At 40.2% G+C, this 27701-nt stretch overlaps 1 protein-coding gene across 8 annotated transcripts in view; it reads left to right on the top strand.

Moving 5' to 3' along the window:
- MCPH1 (microcephalin 1) overlaps positions 1 to 27701 on the top strand; it is a 241711-nt gene that overhangs the window by 38014 nt on the left and 175996 nt on the right. For all 8 annotated transcript variants that reach the window (XR_016440311.1, XM_090033401.1, XM_090033411.1 and 5 more), the window contains 2 exons: positions 18142 to 18179; positions 20769 to 20931. Coding sequence is in view for 7 of the 8 variants with exons in the window: in XM_090033401.1 (XP_089889527.1) it covers positions 18142 to 18179; positions 20769 to 20931 (201 nt within the window). In the remaining variant the exon portion in view is untranslated. The remainder of the gene's footprint in view (positions 1 to 18141; positions 18180 to 20768; positions 20932 to 27701) is intronic.

A 27701-nucleotide genomic window follows, 5' to 3' on the forward strand; every position in this document is an offset into this window, starting at 1 on the left:
AACTACCTCTGTGAGCTGACTTAAGAATTCCTGGTCTAGCTCTTCCCCTTGGTTGCATGGTCTGTAGTAGACCCCCACTGTTAAGTCCCCTTCCCCTTGACTTCCTTGTATTCTAACCCAGAGCACTTCAGTGTGCGTCTCTTATGACCCAGTGCCACTCATTGAGGATGTGTATTTCTCCTTGATGTAGAGCACCACACCCCCACCTCTCCTCCCCGTCCTATCCCTCCTGTATAGCCTATAGCCCTTGATATTCACCTTCTAGTTGTGTGTTGGGTCCCATCACGTTTTGGTGAGCCCCACTATGTCTGGGTTGGTGTTAGCTAGCAGGAGGGTGAGTTCCTCCTGCTTGTTCCCCATACTACAAGCATTAGTGTAGAGGCATTTGAGGCCTCCTGAAGATGCATGCACTGCCCCCCTAATCTCAGTACTACCCAGGCCCATGTTGCTTACCTGGGTATTTGTCGGTCTAGGCTGGGCTGTTCTTGTGGGCGACGCTTGGTTTAGTAGTCCGAGGCTTCCTCCTCTCTCATGGTTGTTTAGTATTTTAATTATATGTGGATCCTACTGCTCTAGTTATAGAAATCCTTTTAGAAATGCAGTCTGTTAAATCCATGACTTTAGCTTGTAAAAAACAGTATGGGAAGCACTGTTAAATTATAGTGAGCTTTCCCTGAAACTTAATTCAGAATAAAGGCTGATAAGAAATATTTTCACTGGCCGTAGGAGTATTACATTCTCAGGAAAGAAGGCTGTTGCAGTAGCTTTTCCTTTAGTTAAACTTTGAAGATAACTGTCTTCAGGTGACAGCATATCAATAACCATTTAGGATTTAAAATATAAGTAGTGTAAAAGACATTAAAATAGGAAAAAATAAAGGACTTGACATACAACTTACAGTAATATAAATGACAGTTAAGTGTTACAGTTGTTTGATTATATTCTTCTCTCTATTCTAAAACAGACCAAGAATTGTATATTTAAATATAATGATGTCATAGTGTTATCTCTCACTTCTTCACAAGCTTCAGACTCCTCATACAACTTGTATTTGTTACTGATGTTTGGCTTTTTTTTGCTGGTCTTAAACAAGAATTAAAATCTAGAGGGGTCTTACTACAGTATTTTTGTATCTGGATTACAAATCATTCATATTCATGTATCCTTCATTTATCTCTATCACTAACAGGAATTGAATTAAAAGCGGAATTTATATTCATAATTCTGTCCAAGTCATATTTATTGGGTTGCAAGAGCTGCAAGCTGCTCCCAAGTTCAAAAAAAGGAAAAAATAGAAGAGGTTACAACCACCCCTAACTTTAATAGTATCCGGAAGTTTAATGATTTTGTTCTAGGCAAGTGGTATGAGGTTTATTTTAGGCGGGTAAAGGTACGGAGAGTGTAAAAACTTTTGTGGAGGGGTGTATTAAAGAGCTTTTTTATGTTCCTGTTTAAGGAATCAACTTTGATTCTGTGCAAAACAAAGAGTTATGTTCTCAGACAGGCTGTGCTGTAAGAGACAAAGAGTGTGGATTAATGCCCATGAATGTGAGCAAGTGATTTTCCTGAATCTTTGAGGTTTGTGGAAGGAGAGAGCCAGGACAAAATAAATTATTTGAGCGTTGCAGTACATTTTCTCCTTGTTATATGAGGAAAAATTATATGGCTCTTTGTCACTCTGCCTAGGAAAGGTCATTTAAAAATCTGAATTATTTAAAATATTAAAGAATTCAAACCTGTTCATGGTAGCCATGTTGAAGGGTTATCATTTTATATTAGGGATATATGACTGTGTGGCAGTCACTGCTTCCTATCATAGCAGAGACATCTTTTGAGTTACCTAAGTAGCAAAAAACCTGCAATCCTCCCCCCTCCGGCTTTAAATCTTATCAGATTTGTCTGGCTGCCTGGCTAGAGAAAATACTTTTCTTCCATGCTTTTCACTGAAGAGATTTATTTTATTCTGACTCATTCAGATTGCTTGAGGGTTTTTTGATCAAACAGGTATTATACCCCATTTTCCTGGAAAAGGTAAAGTTAATCATGGGTTCTTCTGTTATTTGCTTACATTTTACACCTAAGTCAGGGTCAAGATGAAGGCAGACTGCATTATGTAGAGTTTCCTCAATTCTGGACTTATTAAAAACAGCAAAACCATTGCCCCTCTCACTCCCCCCTCTACACACAACCTTTTTCAAAGAAGTGTCTCTTTAAGACTTGGCTATTGTATCAATAGGAATTTGATTAAGGTATTTCTTATACTAAAACAATTATTTTGATTAGTAGAATGAGCTACTTTAGAAGCTAATGTGAGAAAAGAATTAAGTGTGGTGAGGGATAATGAAAACCATATCTTCTCAGATAGAGCAGACAGAATGCACTTAGTTGAAATTTCTTAAGGTTTGTTTTTCAACAGCTTCATATTGGCATGCATGCTTGTAGCTCTTGGATTTGAGTGAAGGTACAGTTTTTAATGTTGCACTTATGAGGTTTTTTTGTTTTTGTTTTTTTTAAAGGAAAGGGATTTTATAACAAAAGTCTAAGCTTATACTGTGGAGAAACTGGTTATGAAGTAGGCTGCTCTGGATTCTGTTATTAGAGTATATTACTGTTTGGGGAAAATTGTTTGCAGCAAAAGCTTTTAGTCTTTTGTGAAATTTCTGCCTTTATAAAAAAGATAAGGTGTTTGGCCAGAAAGGCAAAGAAGGTACAGGTTGCCCATATTTGAAATGTCATTGTAGTCTGACTTGGATATAAAAAGCTTTTACCATGATAAATATAGTCTAGTCGGATACATTCAGGTTTTGTCCTCCACTTAAAAAGTTCAGAAGTTTAATAATTATAGTCAGAAACAAATCATTTTTGGTACTAGAGGCTAACTTAAAATTAGAAATAATTTTATTTTAAAAAAACAAGAAAGGGATGGGAAACATCAACATTTTTTACAATTCTTATTAGGAAAACATAAAGAAGTTTCAGAGCAGCATAGTGGTTTAAGGAAAAAAGTGCTTAGGGTCACATGTGGAGAGAAGAGCATGGATGACACTTGAAATATATTGTTATTGGGTGTTGAGGAAAGGGGTAAAGTTGGGAATGTGAATTTCCTGTATCAAGTGGATGTGATGTATCTATTGTTGCAGGAATCTGTGTGAGGGAAACTAATTACTGAATTGAAGAATAACTTTTTTAAAAGTAAAGTTTAAAGGCAGCAGATGGGGGGAGGTGGGTTCACACTCATTCAGAGAGCAGAGAACTCAAGTCTTTTGGGTGTTTCAGTTACACATCATCAGTTGAATGAGATGTTGAATTAAAAAGAGAGAAATTATTTCTATGGGCAAGATACTGCTTATTCTGTTGTTATAACCAAAATGTAACTCTGATAATTTTTTTAAGATTTCAACGTGTGGAGTATTGCCTTCATTCAGGAACAGTGTCGAAATCTAAGAACAGTCCTTCATTTATAAATTTGAATTAAATACAGCCTTAAATAATGTGAATTCAGTATAATGTCTGAGTGGCTGGGCACTGCAGGCTTCTCAACAGTAAGTGCCATGCCACACTGCACCATATGGGCATCCCCTCCATACTGCACAGCAGGCACTGCCAGTGCCCCCATTCTGCATGGGGTCCCTGAGTCTTCCTAGCCATGGACTCCCTTGGCCCCATTGGCAATGCTGTTCCAAACCATACACCTCTATGGGCAGGAGCAGGAATCAAAAGCTGGAGGAGAGAGAGGTAGATCAGAGACCCCAGTAGAAGCAGCAGGAGAGAGATTGGAGGAGCAGTGGCAAGGCCAGGAGTTGGGGGGGAGGGGGGACTTCAGGTTAACCCCTTGGGAGCTGCATGGTGCCTTTGGGACACCAGTTAGAAATAGCAGCCTTTGATTCTCCAATACACTGCTGCATTGCAGTGATGTAGTTGAATTGTGAAGCCTCATGATTAAGACTCATGTTTCTTATTAAATTTTGGATACAAGAAGCATATTGTGCTCTCCCAGCATGCCACTTCCTACAGAATTTCAAGGTATAATTTTTTTCACCTCTGTATTCTACTCTGTACCCTAACTATTGTCATTTTTTAGCACCCTGCCCAGAGCCACCTTGCCATTCAGTGGAAGGAGCAAATTTCTCATACTTTATAGTCTAAAGCAGTGGGTCTAAACCTTGTTACACTTGAGTTATCTTTTATTGGACTCAAGGCACCCTTCAGAAAAAGCCAGCTCGTAGCTTTCACTTGTTTTATGATTATGGTGAAAAAAATTGAGCAATTCTACTGTTGCAAAGAATTCAGAAAGACCACAACAGGACAGAAATATTTTTATTCCTGCAGATTACTATTTAAAATCTCTGGGTTTATCTTTTAAACCTTATTTGCATGCTTAACAGTGATAATTTTGTGCACCACCTTTAAATGTCTCCCTGGTTGGGAATCACTGGAGTTCCTACTACCTTTAATTCAGAGTAAAATCCTTAGTGAAGTTAATGGAAGGACAGTATAGAAATTAGCAGTAAAATACAAGTGTTGTGGGTAAAAAAAGAAATGGGCATTTTGTTTCGATTTATTCAGTACCTTATTATTACATTAAGTTTGATGTTATAATGAAAATATGCTAGAAAACCCAGGAGTGTATGCCAGGGGCTGCAAATGGTTTGGCAGTGAGTCAATGCAAAAAATGCAATTTCTCCTTTTGGCTTTGGAAACCACCAGAAGGAAAAACGGCTGCTGGTTAGTTCCTCCCATTTCGGATACTGAACTTTTGGAAAATGCACATCCTATGTAAACTAGGTGATATCTGGCATGACTCTGTAGCCCGGAAATCCTCTAGTTTTTGTAATTGCATTCTAAATGAAACTTGCTGTAAATCAACCTGAACAAAAGACTTCCTAAGCCTTATTTAATTATCAGTTGACATACTTTTTGCATTAACAGAATTCTGAGTGACTTAATGAGCATTTTTTGCACTCATTTAAATTAACACTTTGTGAGGACATAATATATTGAAAGGAATTGGTGGTCCTCAGTACAGTAGCAAGGACAGTGCCAGCAATATACCATCATGACCATTCTTACACTACACTGGGTGCCAGCTTGCTGGGAGGTTTGAGGGAGGCACAGCTGCTGCTCTACAACTAAGTCTCTTGGGTACTGTGGTAATGCACATAATATATAATAATCTATTAAGAGGTTTGTTTGGTTTTTTTTACTTATGCTGTTTTACTCACACATACAGAGTTATATACTTCTCTTTTTACAGAACTTAAAAGTTGCTGTATTGCAGATTTATGAGCTTTGAAATCAATTGATTGAAGTTTTGTTTGAGTATAAACCGAAGCATTTTATTTGTAAAACAAAGTTGGAAGTCAATGTAGGCGGGAGAGATGTATTAATATTAAGCAGGGTTCCAAATCCAACAGAGAAACTGACTTTTAAAGCAGAAGTTGTAACTTTTTAAATGATTCTTTATTCCTGGTTTATGCTAGCTTTCATACTGTATGTATATACACTTTTAAGCAAAGCACTGCTGTAGGATTCTTGTTATATTGACTTAACAGCAAACCATCAAGTTAATTAACAAACCAGAGCAGCAGGTTCTGTTGTGGAGGTACATGAGAGTATAGCTTCACACATTTAAACAGTTGAAAAAAGGGAAGGGGTTTCAGTATTTCAGCTCTGGCCGTGATGTAAAAATCATGGTTCGTTTCTTTGGAGGCTCATTGAATAATAATCCTTAGGCACACATTGTTGGTGAGACAAAAGGTATATATTTGCAAATAGGGTCAGAGGGAGAAGACAAAAGATCAAAACCCTCTGCCCCCGGGCACAATCATTAGCAGGCTTTTATCCCCTCTCTTCTGGCACGTGTACAGAAGCAGGAACTTTTACAACTCATTTCCGGTTCATACAAACATGCATGTGAATACGTCAGATCATGCATCCCATGTGTATTATAATTAACTACTTAAGTATGCGGGGCGGATAGGCTTAATATGTATTAGGTTATTGCGCTTGCCCAGAAAGCACTCGAGGTTATGAAGGGTTTAACTTCAAGGCTAAGATGGCAATTTACTCCTATCTGCATGAGAACGCTAAGGAGTATAAGCTTTACTGTAACAAAGAGATAGTAAATTTGCAAAACAAAGAGAGAGTGATACCTTAGTACAAAGAGCCCTTTGGTAGTTTTTTCTTCAATTTCCAACCCCCCCTTCCCTCTCTCATTAAGGAGACAAGGAGGGCTGGCAGCCGTGCTTATTCAGAGGACAACACTATTGATGGGAGCTAACAGCTATTGATAATGCATTTTTAATAATATTTCTAACAGCCGTATGGTATTTATTTTTAAAGTATTGCTATAGGAACATTAAATAGCTCCCACTTAGCTTTGAACATAATGCTTTTGTTTATATTGCTTTATATTGCAATTAAGAAACAGATTTAAGCATGCAGAGCCTTCTTCCATATTATTTAGAGACAGGAGCAGTCATTGCAGGGATCCTGGTTTTCTGATTTAAAAAAAAATCCCCAAAAGTTACCCAAATTCCACATTTTTCTGAGATTCAAATGAAATGTCACTAGTGTGCGTGTGTGTGTGTAGCCCTGGGTGCGACACTACCCATGCCTTCACCTGAATAGTGGGATCCTGCGGGTACCCAATAGCTTTGCCCAGTTCCCAGGGTAGCTGCTGCAGGGTCCCCGAGCAAGAACCTCCCCTTGCGTTATAAAACTATGTACAGTATTTAATTATTTACAGGGTAACCTATAACCAATGCAACAGAACAAATGTTACACCACATGACCTGGTGATGGTGGCTTAAGGGTTAATGCTTCTTGGATACACATTACACTAGGGGAAGGTATACAAATACCCACAATAAATAAGGAACCAATAAATAAGTACATTGATACTCCAACTAATAAATCATCAAGAATTTATTTACACATCTATAACTTGTACACTGAGTACTGAGGACCCTGTGTGCACTGCCCCTGGTGGGGTGTCTCAGGGAGCAGGACTGCATCTGTTCCCCTGCACAGGATTTGTGGGCAGTCCTGGCGATGACATCCCTCAGGCAAGCTCCAAGCGGTCTCAGTGCAACAGGCGTGGCTCCTCCCCTGCAGTCCCTACAAGAGAGCTGATTCCTGCCCAAACTCCTTCCCTGGCTCAACAGGGAGCAGTGTGTGGGCTGCAGGTTGTAACAGTTTTCCCTTGCCCAGCACATCCTCACAAGCCCCTGGTAAATGCAGCCCTTCCCAGGGCCCTGCCTGCCCCTGGGCTTCTGGTGGCTGGAACAGTCCCTGCCCCTCTAGCCCAGGGCTCCCTCCAGCACCTTCGCCTGCCCCTCCCTGGTGCTCTCTCACTCACAGGGGAAAAACCAGGGCAGTCTCAAGCAGTCTCCCTCTAGCCCTGCATCTGCTTCCCCTGCTGTGCTCACCCAGCCACACAGGGTCTTGCGGGAGGGTCTTCCCAGACTCAGAGGCTCCTTGCAGGCAGCTCCTCTCTTGTCCTCCCCGGGCAGGGCTCCAAGGGGAAGGGAGGGAGAATGGACATACTGCAGCACCCTCAGCCTCTCCCTGCTGCTTCTGCAGGGCTCTGCCAGGGGCTCTTGGAGGGGCAGCCATGGGGAGATCCTTTCCCTGGTCTCCAGCCTGTCTCTCACCCCCTCTCTCTCCTTTGTTCTCCTTCCTGGGAAAACTGCTCCCCTCTTTTAGCCAAGCCTCTCAGCCAATCCCAGGCCAGGGCTCTTCCTGTGGTTTTGCTAACATCTCTCATTCAAATCCTGTTGGGGTTACATCACCACTCCCACTTCCAAGAGGGCCACCTCCAAAATAGCTTCACTCTTCCTTGGGTCATACGGTGGCCTTACTGAGACAAACTCTGTCTCTTTGCACTCTGCAGGGCACCCCTTCCTATTCCTTTAGGTGGGTCCTGATGCTGCTACGTATATCATTTTAATCGAGGAAAAATGTGGATTTTGGGTTACTTTTTTTAACCCCAAAATTGGGAATATTTTTGGTAGGGAAAACCAAATGATCCCTGATCATTAGATTTGGTATAGTTTTTAAATTTCACCCATTCTGCTGTATCGAACGGGTACATTAGTTCGTTCTTTCTTTTGTTTATTCTTTTGTTCTTTCTCTTTCTGATTTACTCGTCTCCCATTTCTTTCCTATAATACCCATCTTGTTTATTGTTTTTACCAGTGTTTGCATGCATGTGTTTTTATCGAACTGTCATCTTCTCTTCTCTCTTTCCACACATTTTTGCCTTCCAAGCTGTTTTCTGATGTTGTTTTCCTTCTTCTCCTGCTAAATTTTCCTCTCTAATTATTATGATTATTGAATGCATAATGATCAAGTAATGATATTCTCTACTCAAAGTTAAGTGTGGGGAATGTTGTTTTCTGCTGTCTAACTCCCACTGATAAGTTAATCCACAGTCCTACCTGCTTGAAAGGTGGGAAAGATTTGGGGATTCACATTAGTGTTGACAGCAGGTTCTTCTGGAAGCTTCACTTTTCATATTAGTGTCTTAAAAATCTAAAGCTGTTTGCCCCATCTCACTCAACCTATCTGATTGTTGGGAAAATTGTTTTACCTTTGGAGACTCCTGTCTGATATGAAAGTCTTGAACTCTTACTACTCCTGCCATGCAGTCTTTCTGCTGTTGTGATGTACTTGTCTGCGTAACTTTTTAAAATAGGAATAAGGGGTGTTTCACTACTTTGACCCGCTTTTACTCTTTGTGAATGAGTAATTCAGTGTCGTCTGTGCTGTTGATCATTGTCTGACAAACATATATTCTAAAGCTGCAAATTTTGGTGTAGAATTCACTCATGGTGATTGTGGGCCAGAACTGTTTTCATTTAGAAGTATTGTTTTTAGTCTTTGTGATTGTAAAAAGAATATGGAAAACTGTGTGTAAAACATCTTAGGGAAGTTCACCAGGGTTTGAAAATAAGTTGAAATAATTATTATTAAGCATCCATCATCTAAGTTACAGGAGGTCCTGAGGACTGCTGTTTGTTACCACAATATCTAATTTTTCCAAGGTTCTGTGGAATTTGGTGGTTTTGCCGTGAGATTTGACCTTTTACTTCATTCAAACAGCAAATATTTATTTTTGTCTCCTGTTTTGCTGGGAACTTACTTTGCCCATCTTTTCCCACAAGGTTCAATTGGATTACAGTGCATATATTTTGCAGCTAGAGCTAAGATTCAGTTTGTGGAAGAGAAGTATAAGTTGGCAAGTTGGATAATTATTTCAACCAGTAGATGGAGGGAGGTCAGCTGGAGTAGATAATGTACAAATATTTTTAATATTTTTGTATGTCCCACTGAAACTAATTTAAAAAAGAGACATTGCCAACTATGAGAGACAGTTGTTCGTGCATTTGGTGTGCGTAGGAATGTAAGGGCCTACTACACGTTCAGATTAAAGCTGCACAGAAGCCAGCTATGGGGTTACATATTTTCAAGCGCTAACTTTATAACTGGCTGGCTCTTTTTATAGCTGGATAGTCATTTTTGTGTGATAACTACTTTACATATGTGGCTGATCTTACTTTGCATGTGTGGCTGGTATAAATTTATCACATAATTAACCAGTTAACTGTGGAATGTATGTAATGTGTAGCAGGTGCCGAAGTTAGTTTCATGCCAGCTGGATAAGTTAATATAATGAAATTAAGTTCGTTGCTGAGGGCTTGGATCATTGAAGTTTGAGAGGCTGAGCATGTCATAGATTGGAACTGACTGATTCCTGACTGTTTCAGTTTTATGCTTCTAGTTCTGTCTTATGCCCCCATAACTGTAGGCCTAAAACACTGCAGTGAAAACCTGAAAGCAAGTACTGATTTGGGTTTTTGTTTTGTTTTGTTTTGTTTTGGGGGCGGGGGGGAGTGTTGAGGAATTGGAAGAAGTCTGCAAGGGAAATGTATCATCTAAAGCCGAATAGGACAGGGAGTACAAAACAGAAAGAATGTTGTTCTTGCTTTCTGTGTTTATTCTTAACTGGACTTTGTGAATGCAAAATAGCTTCCTGGTTTCATACTGTCACTGGCATGATTCCCTAACTAAATCAGATACAGTATTTATGGTCATCCTTTATGAATGCAAAATATAGAAGGTTCAGTTCTGTTATTTGGCTTGGTATATGAGGACCACCTGAGGTACTCTGTTTCTATCCCTAAAATAACTCCACTCTAGTAGGTCATGCATTAGAGCTAGTAGGGAAGTATTTGGACAAAAGTATTGCATACCAAAAGATGGTATAAATTGTTTGACAGCCTGTGTTTCTTGGACAAATTCCACTTGGCCTGACAACAAAACGAGATCTAACTTCCTTAGGCCTTACGGCCAGAACTTAGCTAGTGATAAATTTAAAATATTATTGTTACCAAATAACTTTTTATTGTGGTTGTATTTATTCTTGAGAGTTAGCCTACAAAACAAATTGAACATTTACTTCTTAGTTTTTTTACCAGATGGTGTGATGTCCTGTTAGAAACAAAAATCAGGATTCTTAGAAAGTACTGTGATAGTTTTAAACCTTCTTCAAGGAACACCTGCTCAAACTTAGCAATAAGTGAACATATTTTGAGAGTGTCTCTTTTGTGGTGTAGGTCAGTTCACATACAGGAAGTATCACATTGTTTTACGTTTTGGCAAGGTTTAGAAATGCTGTTTCCTTTAAAGCATTGAAATACATGTTTTATATTTCATGTGATTTGGAAAAAATATAGCTGTTGGCAGACTCTACAATGAAATACTTAATGCAACTGTGTATAAAAGAAAATGCTTAAAGGGCCTAATATAATGTGGTATGCAGTCCACATTTAAAATATAATTCAAAAGAATAATCTTTTGTTTAAAAGTACAAATATGCAGCTCTTTAGGAATCAGATATTAATGGTGAATAAAATGCCACCTTTTCCAGTGTTTTTAGTAGCAATAATCCTGGCATAAATGTGCATTAGAAACTCATCATGATGCTCCCCAGATGCTTTTTTGCTAGTTAAAAAGAAACTGTTAACTCAAAAAATGTTTTGTAATAAAACCAAAATGTAAAATAAAACAGACAAAAGTAGTGTAGATGAAAATAAATTGTATAAAAGGGGGGTTAAAAGGGAGCAAAAGCAGTTAACTTGAAAAATGTAGAACTGAAAATTAAGAAGCATAATTTGGCTCAATTTCTGCTGGGTAACCATCTTAAAGCACCCTCTGTTCTTACTGAAGTAATAAAACAAAATGTTGTCTGCTTCACTAATGATCTTTGACTTGCATAAATGTTTACTTTTGGTTAAAGATGGAATAATTCTTAAGAGGGAGAGAAAATAGTTTGGTGTTTAGGGTGCATATACCTAAAGCCCCACAGGCTTAAGGTGTATACCTTAAGGTCTACAAGTCCAAGGTCTACATGTTTGTCAATGAGTTTTTGCTCCTGCACATTGAATTTAGTACCTCTAATGGGGGGTACTAAATAAATGAGCATTAGGCTGCCCTAATGTACAGCAGTGGAGGCACATGCTTTTTTAGTGAGACTTAATGCTCAGTAGCCTATTTTTACAACACATTAATGTATTAGCATGGTTTTTGATGTGACACTTTAATGCACAGTAAAATAGGCTACTGTACATTAAACTGCTCTTGTAGACCTTAAGCCTCGAAGGTTGCTTACAGATGTAAAAAAAAAAAAAAAAAAAAAAAAAAAAAAAAAAAAAAAAAAAAACCCAACCCAAAACAGTACTTTACTTTAAACTCATCATGCACCACCTCTTTCTCCCCCTCTCCTGTCCTCCCCCTTTCCCTCTCTCCCATTGTGGATCAGCCTGAATCATTTTAGATTAGACCAGTAATCTAACATCTGTTCCAGATCCCTTCCCAACACGTTAGGCTGCAGTCCCCCAACATCACAGGATGCATTGCGACTCCCCACTAATTCCTCCCGCCCCAACAGGGTGGTCTTGCCTCTGTTCCAGCTGAGCTGTGTGGCCCTGCCCTCCAGGCTGTCACAGAGCTGAGACAGCAAAGTCTCTGTTCCCCAGCCCAGCCAGAGGATACAGAGAGGGTGAGTGCGGGGGGGGGGGGGGGGGAGGAGAAATGGTCCCCTGGCCCCTGTTATCAGATTTGGCCATCACTTTGGGGATACGTTTCTAGGGTCTTTGTAATTCTGTCAGCGCGCTGCTTGTGTTTCTATACAGAGGTGCATATCTCCCTTCTGCAAGCCCTCACCCCCAGTGGAGCTATCTTGCAGGACTCAGTTTCAGTGGGGCTGGGTTTTTCCAGTCACTAAATCAGTCATACACACACAAACGCAGATTAACTTGACACGCCTCACCCAGCCGGGTTGATCAGCATGGACAAGCTGATACCTTCTTATGCCAAGAATCAGTTAATCAGAGCAACAAACTGCAGTCAGACACAAGCACACAAGTAAACAGAATACTTCTGAACCTGGCTGGGTGTCCAGCTGACACCCTCATGGGCCAGCATTCAGTTCATTAGGGCATGTCTGAGCCAAACTGGGTCAATCAGCCTGTTCAAGCTGATCCCCCTATGTGTTTCAAACTCAGCATGTCCCAATCTTTATGTAACAGGAGGCCTACTGGGGCCAATCTCCATGTGGCCCGCCCACCTCTTCTTGTTGGCATGCTTTCTCAGCTGCCACGCCTTGATCTTAATTAATTGATAGATGAAATCAAGTGGGAGGCTGCCCATTTCCTGCCCTAATGCCAGGGGGCGCTATTTGCGACTCCATTCCTCCCATACACTGCAGCCCAAGCCTCGCAGATGACATCATGATGTTCTCATACAAGCCAGTCCCCCACGATGGGCCCCAGAATCCTGCTGTAGGACCCCCACCTGGGTTCCTCCCTTCAGGCAGACTCTGCCACCATCATACCGGGCCATATATCTCCTTTCCACTGGTTTCCCTTTGGGTGTGGTCCCCTCACTGGGACCTTCAGCTCACACTAGCCCTGGCCCACCTCCAGACCAGTCGGGGCCCCTGGCTCTTGGGCATCCCTCTTGGTGGGCCTTCTTGCCCTTCTGACCCTCCTGGTCCTGGCCCCTGCCTGGGCCAGTCAGAGGAAGCTATGGGCTTTGACCCATACTCTTATCCCGAGGTCCCCCTCTCTGGGTCCTCCTCCACAGACGTGGGGAGCTGGGGTTACTTCACACCATGACTGGTACCTCAGACTCTCACAGGGGACTCTCACTTCCCCCTGGGCAGCAGGTCATGGTGCTACTACCAGTGTTATATTTGATCCACACTCTGCCTCCCTGCAAAGGAGGATTTACGGGGGTGAGGACTCAGCTCTCTCTCTCTGGTTGAGCCCCCTCCCCCTTCACAGGGCTACACACGCTGCCCCCCCCTCACACTGGGGCTTCCCACTGCTTGTAACGCCCCCTTTACTCAGGGTTTCAGGGCTTCCCTCTACAGGTGGGCTCAGGTGGCCATAGCTGTGCCTGGCCCAACCTCTCCTTGGGGTCTCAAACCCCCTGCAGGGCTCAGGCAGCCTTGGCCACACCTGGCCTCCAACTCTCCTCCTTGGGGCTTGCACCCCCACAACTACCTCCGGTGTGCACAACCCACCCGAAGGTGAGGGCTAGGGTTTAGGTGCCCCAACCCGCCTTTCACCATGGTGATCATTGGCCTGGCATTTCCTGGGGGCTCCCACACCACTGGGAGCCCCACCAGGCCACCCACTCCTGGCAGGGTGCAGTTTCCAGTTGTACCCAGGACCAGGAACCTCCTACCATCCCCTACAGCTCCTCTCTTACCTCCAAATGAAACTCAAGAGCCCTCAGGCCAGGCAGTGTTGTTGCCTGACCTCCAGTAGCCAAACTGCCTTGTTTATATAGGCAGCCCTGGACCTAAAATGACTGCCCTCATTAGGCACCTGGAGGCTGCCAGCTCCAGGGCCTTAAAGTGGCAGGCACACACAGTACCCTGCCACACTTTAGTCTCTTGATGAGCAGACCCCACAGTATTTTTGGGCTTCACAGGGATCTTTACCTTAGGTAAAAGAAGCGTTGCTGCAGAGCAAGTGGGGAAGAAGTAGAGAAGGAAAAATATACCCAGTTACTATCAGTTTGACTATAAAAGTTATTTATTGCTAAGTATATGAAATATATAATGGTACTAGTAGTGATAGACATACAAAGGAAAACAAACAATTACAATACTGCCCTGGTTTCGCTAAGTATTTGGGGCAACTTAGCTCAAGCTTAACTAATACAATTCAGGTTCAGAAATCTATGCCTAGAGAGAGAAAAAAAGAAAAGAGAGGAAGAGCTGGGATCTCACCAATCCAAGGCACTTGGGTTCCAATGCTGACAGGTAAAGTTCTTGTCACAATCCTTGAAGGGACACTATCTGTTTTTTCCAGCTTTTCTATTGATAAGGGGTTATCTGGTTTGGAACATCTCAAGAAACTGATTAACAACCAGGAAAAACATAAGTTTTTAAGGAGTAACCAGACACTTAGGAGCCAGCTTGAAATTCCTATGGATAACATATATACTGGATGGGAAACCTCATTGTTTCTTCAGAAACAATAGAGAACTTGCAGCATCAGGGTTTTGGATTTTTACCTGTTGTGAACAAGCCTCAGCTTAGCATGACTTCTCATAACTTTTGTGGGGAGGACTTCCACCAGTCATCCCGGGAAAAGTATGACAACACTTGTGGTCAGGGCTCCAACGGGCTGGATGCTGTGATGAACACTTAACCATTGCTCAAATGTTGCCCATACCCCCTCTGACTCAATCTCTTTGCCTCAGCATTCCCTAACCCGGCAACCAAGTTTTAGTCAATAAAGTTTAAGTAGGAGTCCTGTAGTGGGACCAGGGAATGTACAGCCCAAGATGCCTATTAAACTTTTACCTCTGCTTAGAGGGATGTGTGTGGGAGGGGTGGGGAGGGGGCGGGAAAGTCCTTTGTAAATCCAAATTAGAATTGGTCTGATAAATGCTGAGCTGGGTATGTGTAAATGTGGGTTGATTAGCATTTGGAGCACAGATTCCCCATCATGCAGTGCTCCCCTGCTTTGCTGATCCCAGAATTCACTGCGGTCTTTGCTTCGGGCATTCTGTTCTCCATCTTCCATGTAAATGAATTGTCATCTGGTTCCATCGTGCATGCAAACGAGACCTAGGGCAGTTGTTTCATACCTGAAGGGCTTTAGGTGCGTCTCCCACTGCACCTTCATTGTCTTTCGTAATAAGTTCTTGTTCAGGTAGAGGAGGGGAGGGGTGAGAAATCTTTGTGAATCAGACAGGCTGCGTCCTGTGTCGGAGTTCCCCAAGAATATGGAGCTGAGGAGTAATACCCCCACCAGCCAGGGTCCACACAGTGGGGAAGGGGGAAGCCCCCAAGGTAGGGGCTTCCTCCTTGCATAGTCCAGCTCTGCCAGGCAGTGAACAACTCAGCCCCACGACCTCGCCAGTCCCCCAACTCTCAGCTTCTGGGGGTGGGCTGGGGAACAGACCCCCCCCATTACCTTCCCCTCAGCCAGGGCATGCACAGCAGTTGTAGGGAGCCACTCATGGCTGAGAGGCAGGGGACTGGCGAGGGGGTGGGGTTGGGGCATTTGCTGTCTGACAGAGCTGGGCAGCCTGGTGGAAAAGCCCCTGCCTTCAGGCCTTGATCAGTGCAGACATCTGCCTGCCTTGGCCAACAAAAGAGTGAATGAGAATTCTGTTTGTTAGCAGTTTAATCTACACAGTTTAGAGAAACCTGTGTAGATTGGATCAATTCTGTTTCCGGTACTGTGCTTAGTCACAAAGGCTCTAATGCCTTCTGATTATAATCTTAATTATATTAAATTGTATTTCACTTACTCGCAGCAAAAATAGATTCCCACTCATGGAATAAACCAAGATTACCTAGAATTCCTAATTGCTAGACTAGACTTGAGTTGTTGAATAGACATAGAATCATAGACTATTTGGGCTGGAAGAGACCTCAGGGGGTCATCTAGTTCAGCCCCCATGCTTAAAGCAAGATTATCCCAGACTAGACCACCTCAAACAATGATTCATCTGACCTTCTTTTAAATTCTTCCAAAGACAGATCTTCTATAACCTCTCTGAGTAGCCTCTTCCAATGCTTAGCCACTGTCATAATGAGAAAGTTCTAAATATCCACCCTAAATTTCCTTTGCTGCAGTTTAAGAACATTGTACTGCAGCCACAGAGAAGTTTATCTCTATAGTAGTAGTATGGTATAGTTATAACTACCTGTTAAGGCTGTTGTCAAATCCCACCTCAGTCATTCCTTTTCCAAACTGAATGATCTCAGTTCTTTCAGTTTTTCCTTGTATTTCATGTGTCTCAAAACTCTTAATCAGATTTGTTGCTGTCTGTTGGATTCTTTCCAACTTGTTCACATCTTTCTTGAAGTGCAGTTTCCTAAACTGGACACAGTATACCAGGTGAGGTTTCACCAGTGCCAAATGAACAGAAGAGTCACTTCCCTTGAATTGCAACGGGTGCTTCTACTAATGCGGCCTAGTATGCTTTATTTATTTATTTGCAACAAGAGCACATGGTTCATATTCAGTTACTCATATTCAGCTTATGATTGTCTGTTATTCCCAGGTTCTACAGCCTAACCAGTACTGCAGCCTATCCCGTCTGTATTTGTACATTTGATTTGTTCCAGCCCACATGCAGGACTTTTCCCTGGTGCTTATTGAGTTTCATATGATTAATTTTGGACCAGTTCTTTGGTTTACAAGTTCTGCAACTTTACCATGCTTGGTGTCATATACAAATTTGCTCAATCCTATCCTTCAAATCATTAATGAAGATATTAACTAATACCAGACCCAAGACAGAACCTTGAGGAGCCCCACTCAGTGCCATCTACCATCTACAACATCAAGCCATTGGTAACTACTCATAGAGTGTGATGATCCAACCAGTTTTGTATCTGCATTACAGATACAGTACTGTCATCTAGACCGTATTCTTTAATCCACTAATGATAATGTCATCAGAGACCAAGCCAAATGCCTTATTTAATTCAAGGTATATCATATCCATTGCTCTCCACCCCACCAACAGACAGCCTTGTCATACAAGGAAATCGGGTTGGTCAGGCATGACTTGCTCTTGATGAATCAGTGTTAACTGTTGCAAATCAGCCTGTTTTGTTTCCTTGATAACCTGCTCCATGATTTTTCTAGGCATCAAGGATAGACTGACTGGTCTGTAACTGCCTGGATCCTCCTTGTTCTCCTTCTTCCCTTTTCAATGAATAATAATATTGTAGTGGTGGGGCATGAGTGATCACTGATAAAATAGGTCTTTTTTTTAATTCTATGATTCATTACTAAGATGCAGAGTGAGTTTCTAATGTGTTGGTCTTTACAACCAGCCTTAAACTGATTTACAGTATTTCAGACTTTCTGGAACTCGGAGGAAATTACTGACAGTGGTGGGAAAGAATTGGGGAACTTTGTTTGACATAGGCAAGGTATGGGAAAAGGGTAGAAGAGCCTGATTTTTATTTTTTTATTTGTGGAGCTGTAGTTTTCTGCAATTTTTTGTAGCACATAATTGTTTTAAGCAACCTATAATTTATCTTAAAAAAAACCAAAAAAATCCTTCTTTCAGTTTTTCCATATACTTTTAGTATGTTTGTGTGTTTGAGTACTTATGTAAACAGTAATATAGTGTTTCATTGGTATTTTCTGGAGCATGCCAAAGGTGGTGCTTTTAGCCTCATTTCTAGGTCTAAAAAGTGTGGTGGAGCAGAAACAGGTCAGTGGGCCACGCTTTTAGGTTTTGTTCTCAAAACCTGTGCGCAGTAGGTAAGATGTAATTTTACATAAGCAGAAGCAGTATAGACATACCCTTACATAAGACCATTGGTGCATTTTTTTAAGTGCTGGAATATGCTAGCATATAAAAGAAATGGTAGAAGCTGTAAATTGGTATTGCCTTTCTTAGTGCCATTGGGCACTATTAATATGTTTGGCCTTGGAAACAAGTCACCTGTAATCTAGTCCGAGTTCTTGTCTTTGAATACTTGCATCTTTATTATGACTCAGTGGTACTTATTATAATTTAGTTGCTCTGGGAAAATCTTCCATATATTTACTTTGTTTTCTTGTTCTTCCTTTTCTAAATTTCTAGCCAACAAGAACACTAGTCATGACCAGCATGTCTTCTGAGTAAGTGTTAAATACTTTGCTGACTTTCTGTTCAGTATACAATTTGAACTTCAATATGAATAGTCTTTTCTTGGACAAACTGCACAGTATTTAATATATTTATAGTTCATATTTGAAAATTTTCATTCTCATGTTAAACTGTATATACTTACAAGATCTGTAAATCGACTTTAGGGTAATAATACTAAGATAAAAAGAGCTGAGCATTTTTCTGAGTGAATTTATACAGCAAATGGGTGGAATTTTAGCCTGAAAGAGCCTTTTTTCCACATAAATTTGAATTGCTTTTGTAAAGAATGTCATCATGAACTGAAACATTGGATTGGATGTTTTCTTTGACATAAATAGCTTTTAAGGAAATATCAGTTTTAGGCTTTTTAGACACTCGGTTACAAAACATTAAAAGCAGCTCCCCCTGCATACTTGTGGAAGAATTAATATTTTTCTGGCATGCTCTTATCTTTCTCTTTAAACTCTTACAAAATAACATCCAACAAAAACACAATTCCAGATTTTATATTATGGTTGGTTACTCTTTTTTTCAATCTTTTTCAATAACTCCAGTTATTGGTGCCACCCACAAATATGTTTCAGGTTTGAAAACATTAATCAAATCATGATAGTTACATGAAGATGAGTACTAAAATGGCACTCAAGTACTGGCTATCTTTAAAAGATTTGTACATGTTTCTGTCAATATTTTTCCCATAAGCCTAAGTTAATATGTCAAGAAAATGGAAATAAAGTACATTTTCATTTTTATCTTGTTCCTGTGTAATAAAACGTGACACTGATGGCACTGTTCATCCATGAACCTCAGTACAATTCATAAATCACTCAGTAATACATCATTATAAGGCATGTAAATATGATCAGCATGTTATAGATGAGAACAGTGAGTTTCAGGCAAGCTTTCAGTCAAAAGGACACAGAAAAAGTCTTGGCAAAGTTGGAAGAGAATCCATATCTCCAGACCCAATCATAAGGATGTCCTACCCATGCAAGCAAGTACAGATGTATCCGTATTGTTTCCATACATTCCTGATGTAAAATCTGCCTTACCCTAAGCATTATTGCACATACTTACTATAAAAATATTTTGTGATAACCAACTTTGTTCTTCAGAACTCTGTTAAGACCTGTGCTTTAGTCTTTCTGCAGTTATGATGCTGATAAGGTTGTGCCCACCAGTCTATGGGGGGGAGGGGAGTCCTAGGAGAGCAAAAAAGAAACAATTCAAAATAGAAAGCCAACTGTCAACAACCTGTTTTTTAGTACAAACAGGATACAAAGACCAAAAAAGTCACTAGAATTTAACTATATAAAGTGGTGAAGTTGGTGGTGTCATGGCATCATTTTTGGTCATAAAGAGCATATCCTCACCTATTGGTCTACACCAGTGTTTCACTGAAATGCAAATCAGTATCCTCAGTTTTGCAGTATATTGAGATATAAGCTAGTCAGATTCTGTGATCTATGAAACACTATAAACAATCTAAGAGCTATTTCAGTTTTTCATATTGTAGAACTTTTCCTCTCCTTAAGAATCTTGTGGGTTTATCAAAAAGAGCCAAGACTAATTCTAGGCATAGTGTGAAATACACATCCCCTGAGCTTGTAGTTCAGCAGGGTCAGCATCCTCTATGGATTGTAAAGTTACCATGACTTTTGTTAATGTGCTCTGTCAAGCTGAAATCCCTTTTTATAGTTAAAAGGAGGCTGAAGATTTTCCAGTTAAATCTCATGACAAATGACTAAGGCCAGGATTCACACAAATGAGTGTATAAAGTTAGGTTCCTAAGTGTCCTGATTTTTCTTTTCAAAAGTGTTTCTTCACTTACATCACCTTTTGATTTCAGTGGCAAGTCAGTTTGTTAAGCTGTTTATTTTCTTTGTTCTGTAGTTCCTTTAAATCTCAGTTTTAAAAAAAAGCTGCTGCTTTGGCTGTGGAGATTGCTTTTTGGTTTTGTTAAAGTTGTTCTGTGTTCTGTTTGTTTTAGCTAACTTATTTTGAGAACTTTTTTAAAGTTACTTTCTGCAGAGAAAAAAAAATGGCTGGAATGAAAGTGCCCCAGGGCTTCAGGAGATATCCAGAGTGTGCTTGTGCTAATTGAGTAATGGGCTCCGTCTGCTTTGTCTTGGAGGAGCAACATTATGCAGGATGTGGCTCCACTCAGTATTTTTTTCTAAATGATTTGATCTCCAGTAGAATACCATAGGTCTTTTATCCTTCTTCACAAGATTGCTAGTTGTCAGTTTTGTGAATGTTGAAGGCAGTTGAACGGGGCTTTGGGGCTATAAGGTGCCAATCTACCCTATCTACTGCCTAAATTATTAGGAGACATAAGGAAAGGAAACAAAAGTGAAAGGAAATAGGAAGAAGGTAGGAGACAAAAAGGCAAGAGGAGTCTGGTGAGCATGAAGCCAAGGTAAAGACTGTGAGGGAAGATGAAGAAGAGGTTTAGAACAAACAGCTAGTCAGTAGAGGGCAGAGTTCAAAAGTATGCATATCTTTTGCACGTGCTACTGTTTGTATAATAAAAATGTTCATGTTGAGTAATGCTGATTTCTTTTTTTTTCTTTTGGCAGGAAACAGAATACTGTAATTCAGGTGGTGAATAAATTAGGAGGCTTTTCATTTTCAAATGATGTTTGTGAAACAACTAGTCATGTAGTTGCAGGAAGTCCTCGTCGTACATTGAATATAATGCTGGGAATTGCTCGTGGCTGTTGGATTGTGTGTTATGAATGGGTAAGCAATGTATCTGAATTATACAACGAAGTATATCATGTTTCTTTTATGCAGGTCAAGTTTCAGGCATTAACAGTGCACACTACAACATAGAGATACCTGAGCTAACTTTCAAGGTGCTGAGTGGCCTGTGCAGCACGCCAAGCATGGCTAGACTGTTTTCAATGCCCAGGATAGCTCCGGTATCTCTGCACTGCACCATGTCTCAAAAGTTTTTTTTACAAATGAAAGCCACCACTGAGATGTCTAACAATGCACAATTTGATAACTATTATTTCTAGATAGGTTAATGGTTAGGACAAATCAGATTTGTTCGGTTCTAGTTAGAACATATCTTTCCTATTCAGAATATTTCCAGAAATATTTTTCAGTAATTCTATATAAAATTTATGTTCTGAACTATGTAGTTGTGCATTTTTACAAACATTGAATACAGTGATTATTATAACACTCCATTGGAGTACTTATTCTTGAGTTATCATTTAGAGAAAGATATGCTTAAAAGTTTAAGACTGAGTACCTGTGCAGACATTTGGTCTCCCAAGAGAGATTCTTCTGAGTTCCAGTTATCTCAGGTTGCTCCCAAGTGTGGCCACTTTTGCGCTGAAAGAAAAATTATAAATGTCTATACACATGTGGTTTCTCCTGGGAGAGTAGCAACTCTCTCAGGAGAAATTCTAAGTTTATATGTAGCCTAAGGTACAATCAGGGTGAGAACAAAGTTTGAAAACATGCTTCATTAGCCTTGTATGCAAATATTTACATAGCTTGAACTGTGAAGATGTGTAGCATGTTTTCTTTTACTGTGATTTCCCTATTATTTTCTTGTTTTCTTTTAGTATTACTTTAAAATGTAATTGCTGTACCTAAAATGACACAACTAGCTATATTTCCTTTTTTCAGTCCAAAATACTGTAGATAATACCTGACTTGTCAGCAACATCATATAGCCGGTTGCAAAGATATATAGGAACCTAAAGAAGTGGGTTCCTCTGAAAACCGCACTAGATACATACCTAATATCCACTGAAATCAAGTTTACCATTTCTTTAGGCACATGAAGTTAGATTTGAAAAATGTGACTCTTTACTTTTTGAAAATACTTCTTTATGATTTACTAAAAGGCAACTATGTATTCATAGGCAATGGGTATTCAACATGAAAATTATGTATGTCTATATGAAAATTGTTTTAAGGGTCCATAGAGATTATTATAATGGAGATGTAAGGGAAAATATTTTCCTTCATCTCTTAATTTGGTTCATTTTGACAGCATATGTGAGGTATCAGTTTCAGTACTGAATGTCACTTGCACTTCTTGTTTTATGCATTGTGTGTGATCTCTTTCTTTCATGTACTATCCTGTGGAGAGAGTCTTCATACATGCTCTTTGCTAGACCAGTACTGACCAGGAACAATGCCAAAGTATCTCCTGTTTAGGAATAATTCACACAGGACTGTATTAAACTCAGTGCTTTCACAGACTGAGCCAATTTTATCCCTGGTATAATGCCAGTGAAGTGAATGGAAATGATCCAAGGATTAATTTGTTCCTTTAAGTATTATTGGAACAAGTCTTGAATTTGTCTTCACTAATTTTTTTTCAGTGTGTTGAAGTATGAGCAAGATTCTCACTGAACTTAGCAGATGATTTGCATGAATGGAATCTAGGGAACAACTTCAGGGTTTAGCTTATTCTAAATCACGATGTTTAATCTTTTATTTGTGAATATTTTAATCTCCACAATTGTCTCTGAACTGTTCGCTTACTATTTTGGAGTGTGTAGAATTTGTAAATGTCTGCTCCTAGTGGTGGTCATAAGGTGATTCCAGTAAAATGGGTCCATAAGCATATGGTTTCTAACAGACATGAATGTATTAACTGTTACTAATACTACAAGATCTTTTATTTAAAAAGTCTGGTTAAGGGACTTCTAAAATCTGTAGGGATCACCCAAGTCAAGCTGATTTCATGGCCTTTTCATGGCAAGCCCGCCCCTTGCTGTTGATTGTCTGAGGGGTCCCAATGGCCCTGCCCTTGCTGCTGATTGGCCAAGTGGGCCATCCCTCATGCAGATCTGCTCCTCGCTGCTGATTGGCCAAGAGGGCCGTCCATTATATAGACCTGCCCCTTACCACTGATTGGCAGAAAGGGGCAGGGCCATGTGGTGGGTAGCTCTCTGTCAATCAGCAGCCAGGGAAGTGGGGATAAGAGTGGCTATTATCTTTGCTGCTCCCCTTTGTGCCTGCAGTTCCCCTTCTCACCTCTGACAGGCTGCAATGCTGGGCTGCAGCGCCCATAAGGACCACCGGGGAGCCAGCATTTTATTTTTACTAAGTTGGAGGGTTTTTTTATTTCATAGACAATGCCTGATTTCATAGCTTCTGCTAAATCCGTGAAATCGTGACTTAAGTAGGTTCTTACTATTCTGATAAGAATATTCTTGTATTGCTTTTAATTTTGTCATAGGCATCATTTTGCCTTCCTTTAGCCCAAATTATGTATCACTCCAAACTCTTATCAGAAAGGAGGCAGCTGAAACCACGTGCATTTGTGTGCAAGTCCATTTGTTTCCTATGACTACAAGGAATGGTTCCAAAAATTTGTCATGAGAAGTTCAATCATAGTCTGTCTTTGCCATTATTGCTAATACAGTGAATCCATAATATGCTTTCCTTTAAATAATCTTAAAATAACTGGCAAAATATTTCAAATTGGGAATTTAAATTAATGAATTGATCATTCTGTTGTGGTAGGTAAAATAAGACGATTTAATTGTTTTACTGGTGATTTTTCTTTTAGAAGATTCTCATGACATTTTTGAGAAGCTTGTTTGCTGCAAGCTTTTGACAACTGGCAACTTACAAAAAGCATTAAAAATTAGGCAGCGAAGTCAAACACAGAAATTAATTTTTTTTTTAACTTACCCAGGAAATCTTAATTTTACTCCCTTGTACCTATGTGATGGGTAGCTGTCTACCCATCTATGATCTAGTTTTTAATTACATGATTTAGTTTTTAATTATATGGTCACATGTTCTTTTTTTCCCTACAGGATTCCCTGATTTTTTTTGCTATGCTGGCTGGTCATATAAGAAGGGGAAAACAAAAAGTTTGCATAAACAACTATAAAATATTTTTTAAAAATACTTCACATTGCGATTTAAATACCACTTTTAATGCAGATTTTATGTATATAGTAGATAAAATAGAGTATGTGTGTTAGCAGACATAACTTTTCCACATTGTTCTACAAAGGGTTTCAGCCAGTTTTCAGGGACTAAAAATAAAATCTAAACCAGCGGTGCTCAACCTTTCGGCCTTACAGGCTGGATGAGTGGCACAGGGCCAGTCCATGGGCTGGATCCTATACACTGGCCTCATCCCACCATGTACTGGTGATCTAGCATGTCTGGCCATGTCGTCTGGCCCGTGAGGTTCCCCATAGGTCTGCAAATTTGGCAGCAGGAGAATGGCAGTTAATACAGGCACTGTTACCTTGCTGCCAAATTTCCAGACCCACAGGGATTCCCATGGGCTGAATAACATGGCTCCATAGACCAGAGGTTGAGCACCATTGAACTAGACTATAATGTTCAGTCACTGATCACCAGTAAAAGTGCCAGTAGGAACAATGTTTTGGGGTACTTTTTTTCCTGTAATAGGAATGCTTTTTCTAGTAGGAACTAAAACAAACTAACTTCACACAGAGCAATATTTACTTTGTTTACAAAATTCAGCTGTAGTAAGTTTGCATACTTTGCATTATAGCACTTCTTAGGTGTGTTGGAAGATCTCATTATTTCCTCATAAATCAGCCTGAACATGAGACATGTCATTAATCAGCCTAGCCACTTGGGCTTTTGTGCATTACTGCTTAATGACGTTATAATAGAACTTGACAGCAACAAAGCAAATGTGTATACTAATGGATGCTTAAGTTATGATTTTTGTTTTGGGGATAATTTCTGTAACACAAAAATCCCAAAGCAAAATCATATGCTAAAGCTTTCTTTCACTAGGCTTGGAAGATTTCAGATATAGCTATAGGAATATAAAATCATTAATGGCTGGAGGGTTTTGCTGTAATTGTAGACAAAAGACAATCTTAGGTGAGATGTCATACTTGTGAGAGGTGTTACTTCTCAAATAGACTTGAAAATGTGATTAATGTTTAAAGAGATTTTTCTTTATAGTCTTTATATACACTTTATATTTTGTAATGTTACAGCTGTCTTCAGTTGTTATATATACTGTATTTACTTGAATACAGGACAAGGTTTTCTTTCCAGTTGGTATGGGGAAAAACATCCCTTGTCTTATAATCGCATGCAAGGATATTTCACTAAATATTATTGTTAAACTGTTGTCAAAAGCAGCATGTGTTGAGCAGTGGAAACTAATTATGAAGTTGATTAAATGCGGCCAACACTGAGCATGATTATAAAACACATGGTCCAAGTTGGGCAAACGTGCTGATAGGAACCTTTTTTTGTTATTATTACAAATTTTATTAAAAACACTCATCCCTCTACACTTACAAAGCTTCACATATTGAGCATCGTTGTTTTATCTTCATATTGCAAAACAACTAAATATCAAAAACATAACTACATATATTTAACCCTTAAAAACAACATACATTAACTTCCCACAAAAACCCTTACAGAACTCTTTCTTCGTACAGAACCACAGGAATATCAATTAATCTCTCTATCTCAAAAAAAAGCTCCAAAACTATTCAGTGGAGAGTTTCAGTTACTACCTGAAACTTTCCATCTTGACCATCAGTCATGTCTGTTGGTTCAGTGAAACCAGTGTGTCCATTCCTCTTTCCTCCACTTTTTCTCCACCTTCTTTTCTCTGATTTCTTCCTTGTCCTGATATTTTAGTTCATGCAGCCCCAGTTTCAGGCACTCTTTTAGAGAAAGTTAGCTCCTTAAAAGCCCAGAGGTTTCTTACTTTCCATACGATGGTTTTAAAACTTGCTAACTGTGCCCTTAATATTGTTTCCTCAGACCCTTTTGGTATGAACCCATACAATAGCATCTCTTGTGTTAGGAACTGGCTTAGTTTTGTGACACTCCAAAAAAATAAATAAATAAATAACGTACCCTTTTCCACACAGCCTTTGCATATGTACACTCCCAAAAAGCATGTCCTGCCATTTCATCATTTCCACACCTCTCCTTTGGATGGACACTTTGCTGTTATCTTCAAGCTCCCTCTTCAACCTCTCTTACCAGCAAGATATTTCACACGATCAGCCATAGTAGATCATCATGCTCCCCCTTTCTGTCATTTATCAGTCACCTCCCTCCACACATTTTTCATTTATCCTTCTTTAAGATCACCCACCAATGCCCTACTGGTTTATACCATCTCAATTTTTGTCAGCCGCTTGTGATCTCTCAGGACCTCCAGCCCCTCCTATCGTATTTTGTATATCCTTTAAAACTTTGTTCTTATGTAATGAATGGGAGGTTGCCAAGTCCGTGGCTTCCAAGAGCCCCCATACATTCCTTATACATTCTCAAGATTGTATCTGCCAAAAATTGGCTATAGCATGCTACTTTCCCTTCCCCCTCTGTTGTTGTTTTACAAACTGCACTTATTCATTTTGTATCAATGGTGGTATCTTCCACACCCGCCCTTGTGTCTCTTGCTTTATACAGTTCCGTTCTGGCTAGCCTTTCTCTTTTCACTTTCCAAAAGAACATGCATATTTTCCTTTGTGCTTTTGCTAACTGCCACCATGACAATGGAAACACAGTTCCGGTGTACAAAATGATTGGCAACAGCACTGCCTTAATTGCCACCATTTTTCCAAGAAAAGACAGTGTTCTTCCTGTCCACAACCATAATACTTGTCATACCTTCACTGTCAGTATTAGCAATGTGTCCACAGTTTGCCTGCTGTGTGTGCAGTTCTGTTCACCCCATCTCCAGTGCCTTACAGTGAGTGAGTTGGGGGTAGGGGGGATAGTGTTTGCACCCATGTTTTGGGGGCCACATGGGATGGGTGACCTGTAGCTGGGGGTATTTTTATTTTCTGCTTTTCCTTCTCTACTAAATGTGAGTTAAGCGAAGTTCAGTAGCCTGTTCTTAAAAAAACTCTGTCTGCTTCACTGATTTGGGATGCATACACCCACATTCTTTGGATCCCAGGTGCTGGGCGTCATGATGAGGGCTGCAGTCAAATAGGAAATGAGGACATAGCAGGCTGTTAAAAAGGTATGGGGTTTTTTGAACAAGCTGTGCAAGGGAATTCACTGATTATGAAGTTGGGGGAAGGGAGAAATGGAGTTCTGGCTGAATACCAATGCAGCCAGTTACCTTGGAAGCATAAGAGTGCAGTAGTATGGCAAAATTGCTTAGCAGCAGTTGGGGATTGAATGCCTCATGGGATCCATAGGATCCCTGGCCTACAACACACAGATGCCCTCCTCCCCACCCCTACCACTGCACCATGCCTCCTCTGGCTTACAGGCAGCCCCTGAACCTCACTGCTCCATTTTATTAATATTTTAAATTATGGCTCTGGAAGGCAGTCTTGCTTCTGTAATGGGCGCAGTCACACAGCCAGAGGCAGTAATAGGATTGGTCCTACTCTTTCTCAGATAACTCATAGTTTCTAGGTTTGGAAGGGCCCTGAACAGATCATCAAGTCTGACCCCCTGCCTTGGGAAGGAACGAGTGCTGGGGTCATAAAACCCCAGCCAGATATGTATCCAACCTCCTTTTGAAGACACCCAAGGTAGGGGAGAAC

The sequence above is a fragment of the Crocodylus siamensis genome, chromosome 1 (genome assembly GCF_052110815.1).
Source record: "Crocodylus siamensis isolate JL-2025a chromosome 1, ASM5211081v1, whole genome shotgun sequence".
In the NCBI taxonomy this organism is placed as follows: domain Eukaryota; kingdom Metazoa; phylum Chordata; order Crocodylia; family Crocodylidae; genus Crocodylus; species Crocodylus siamensis.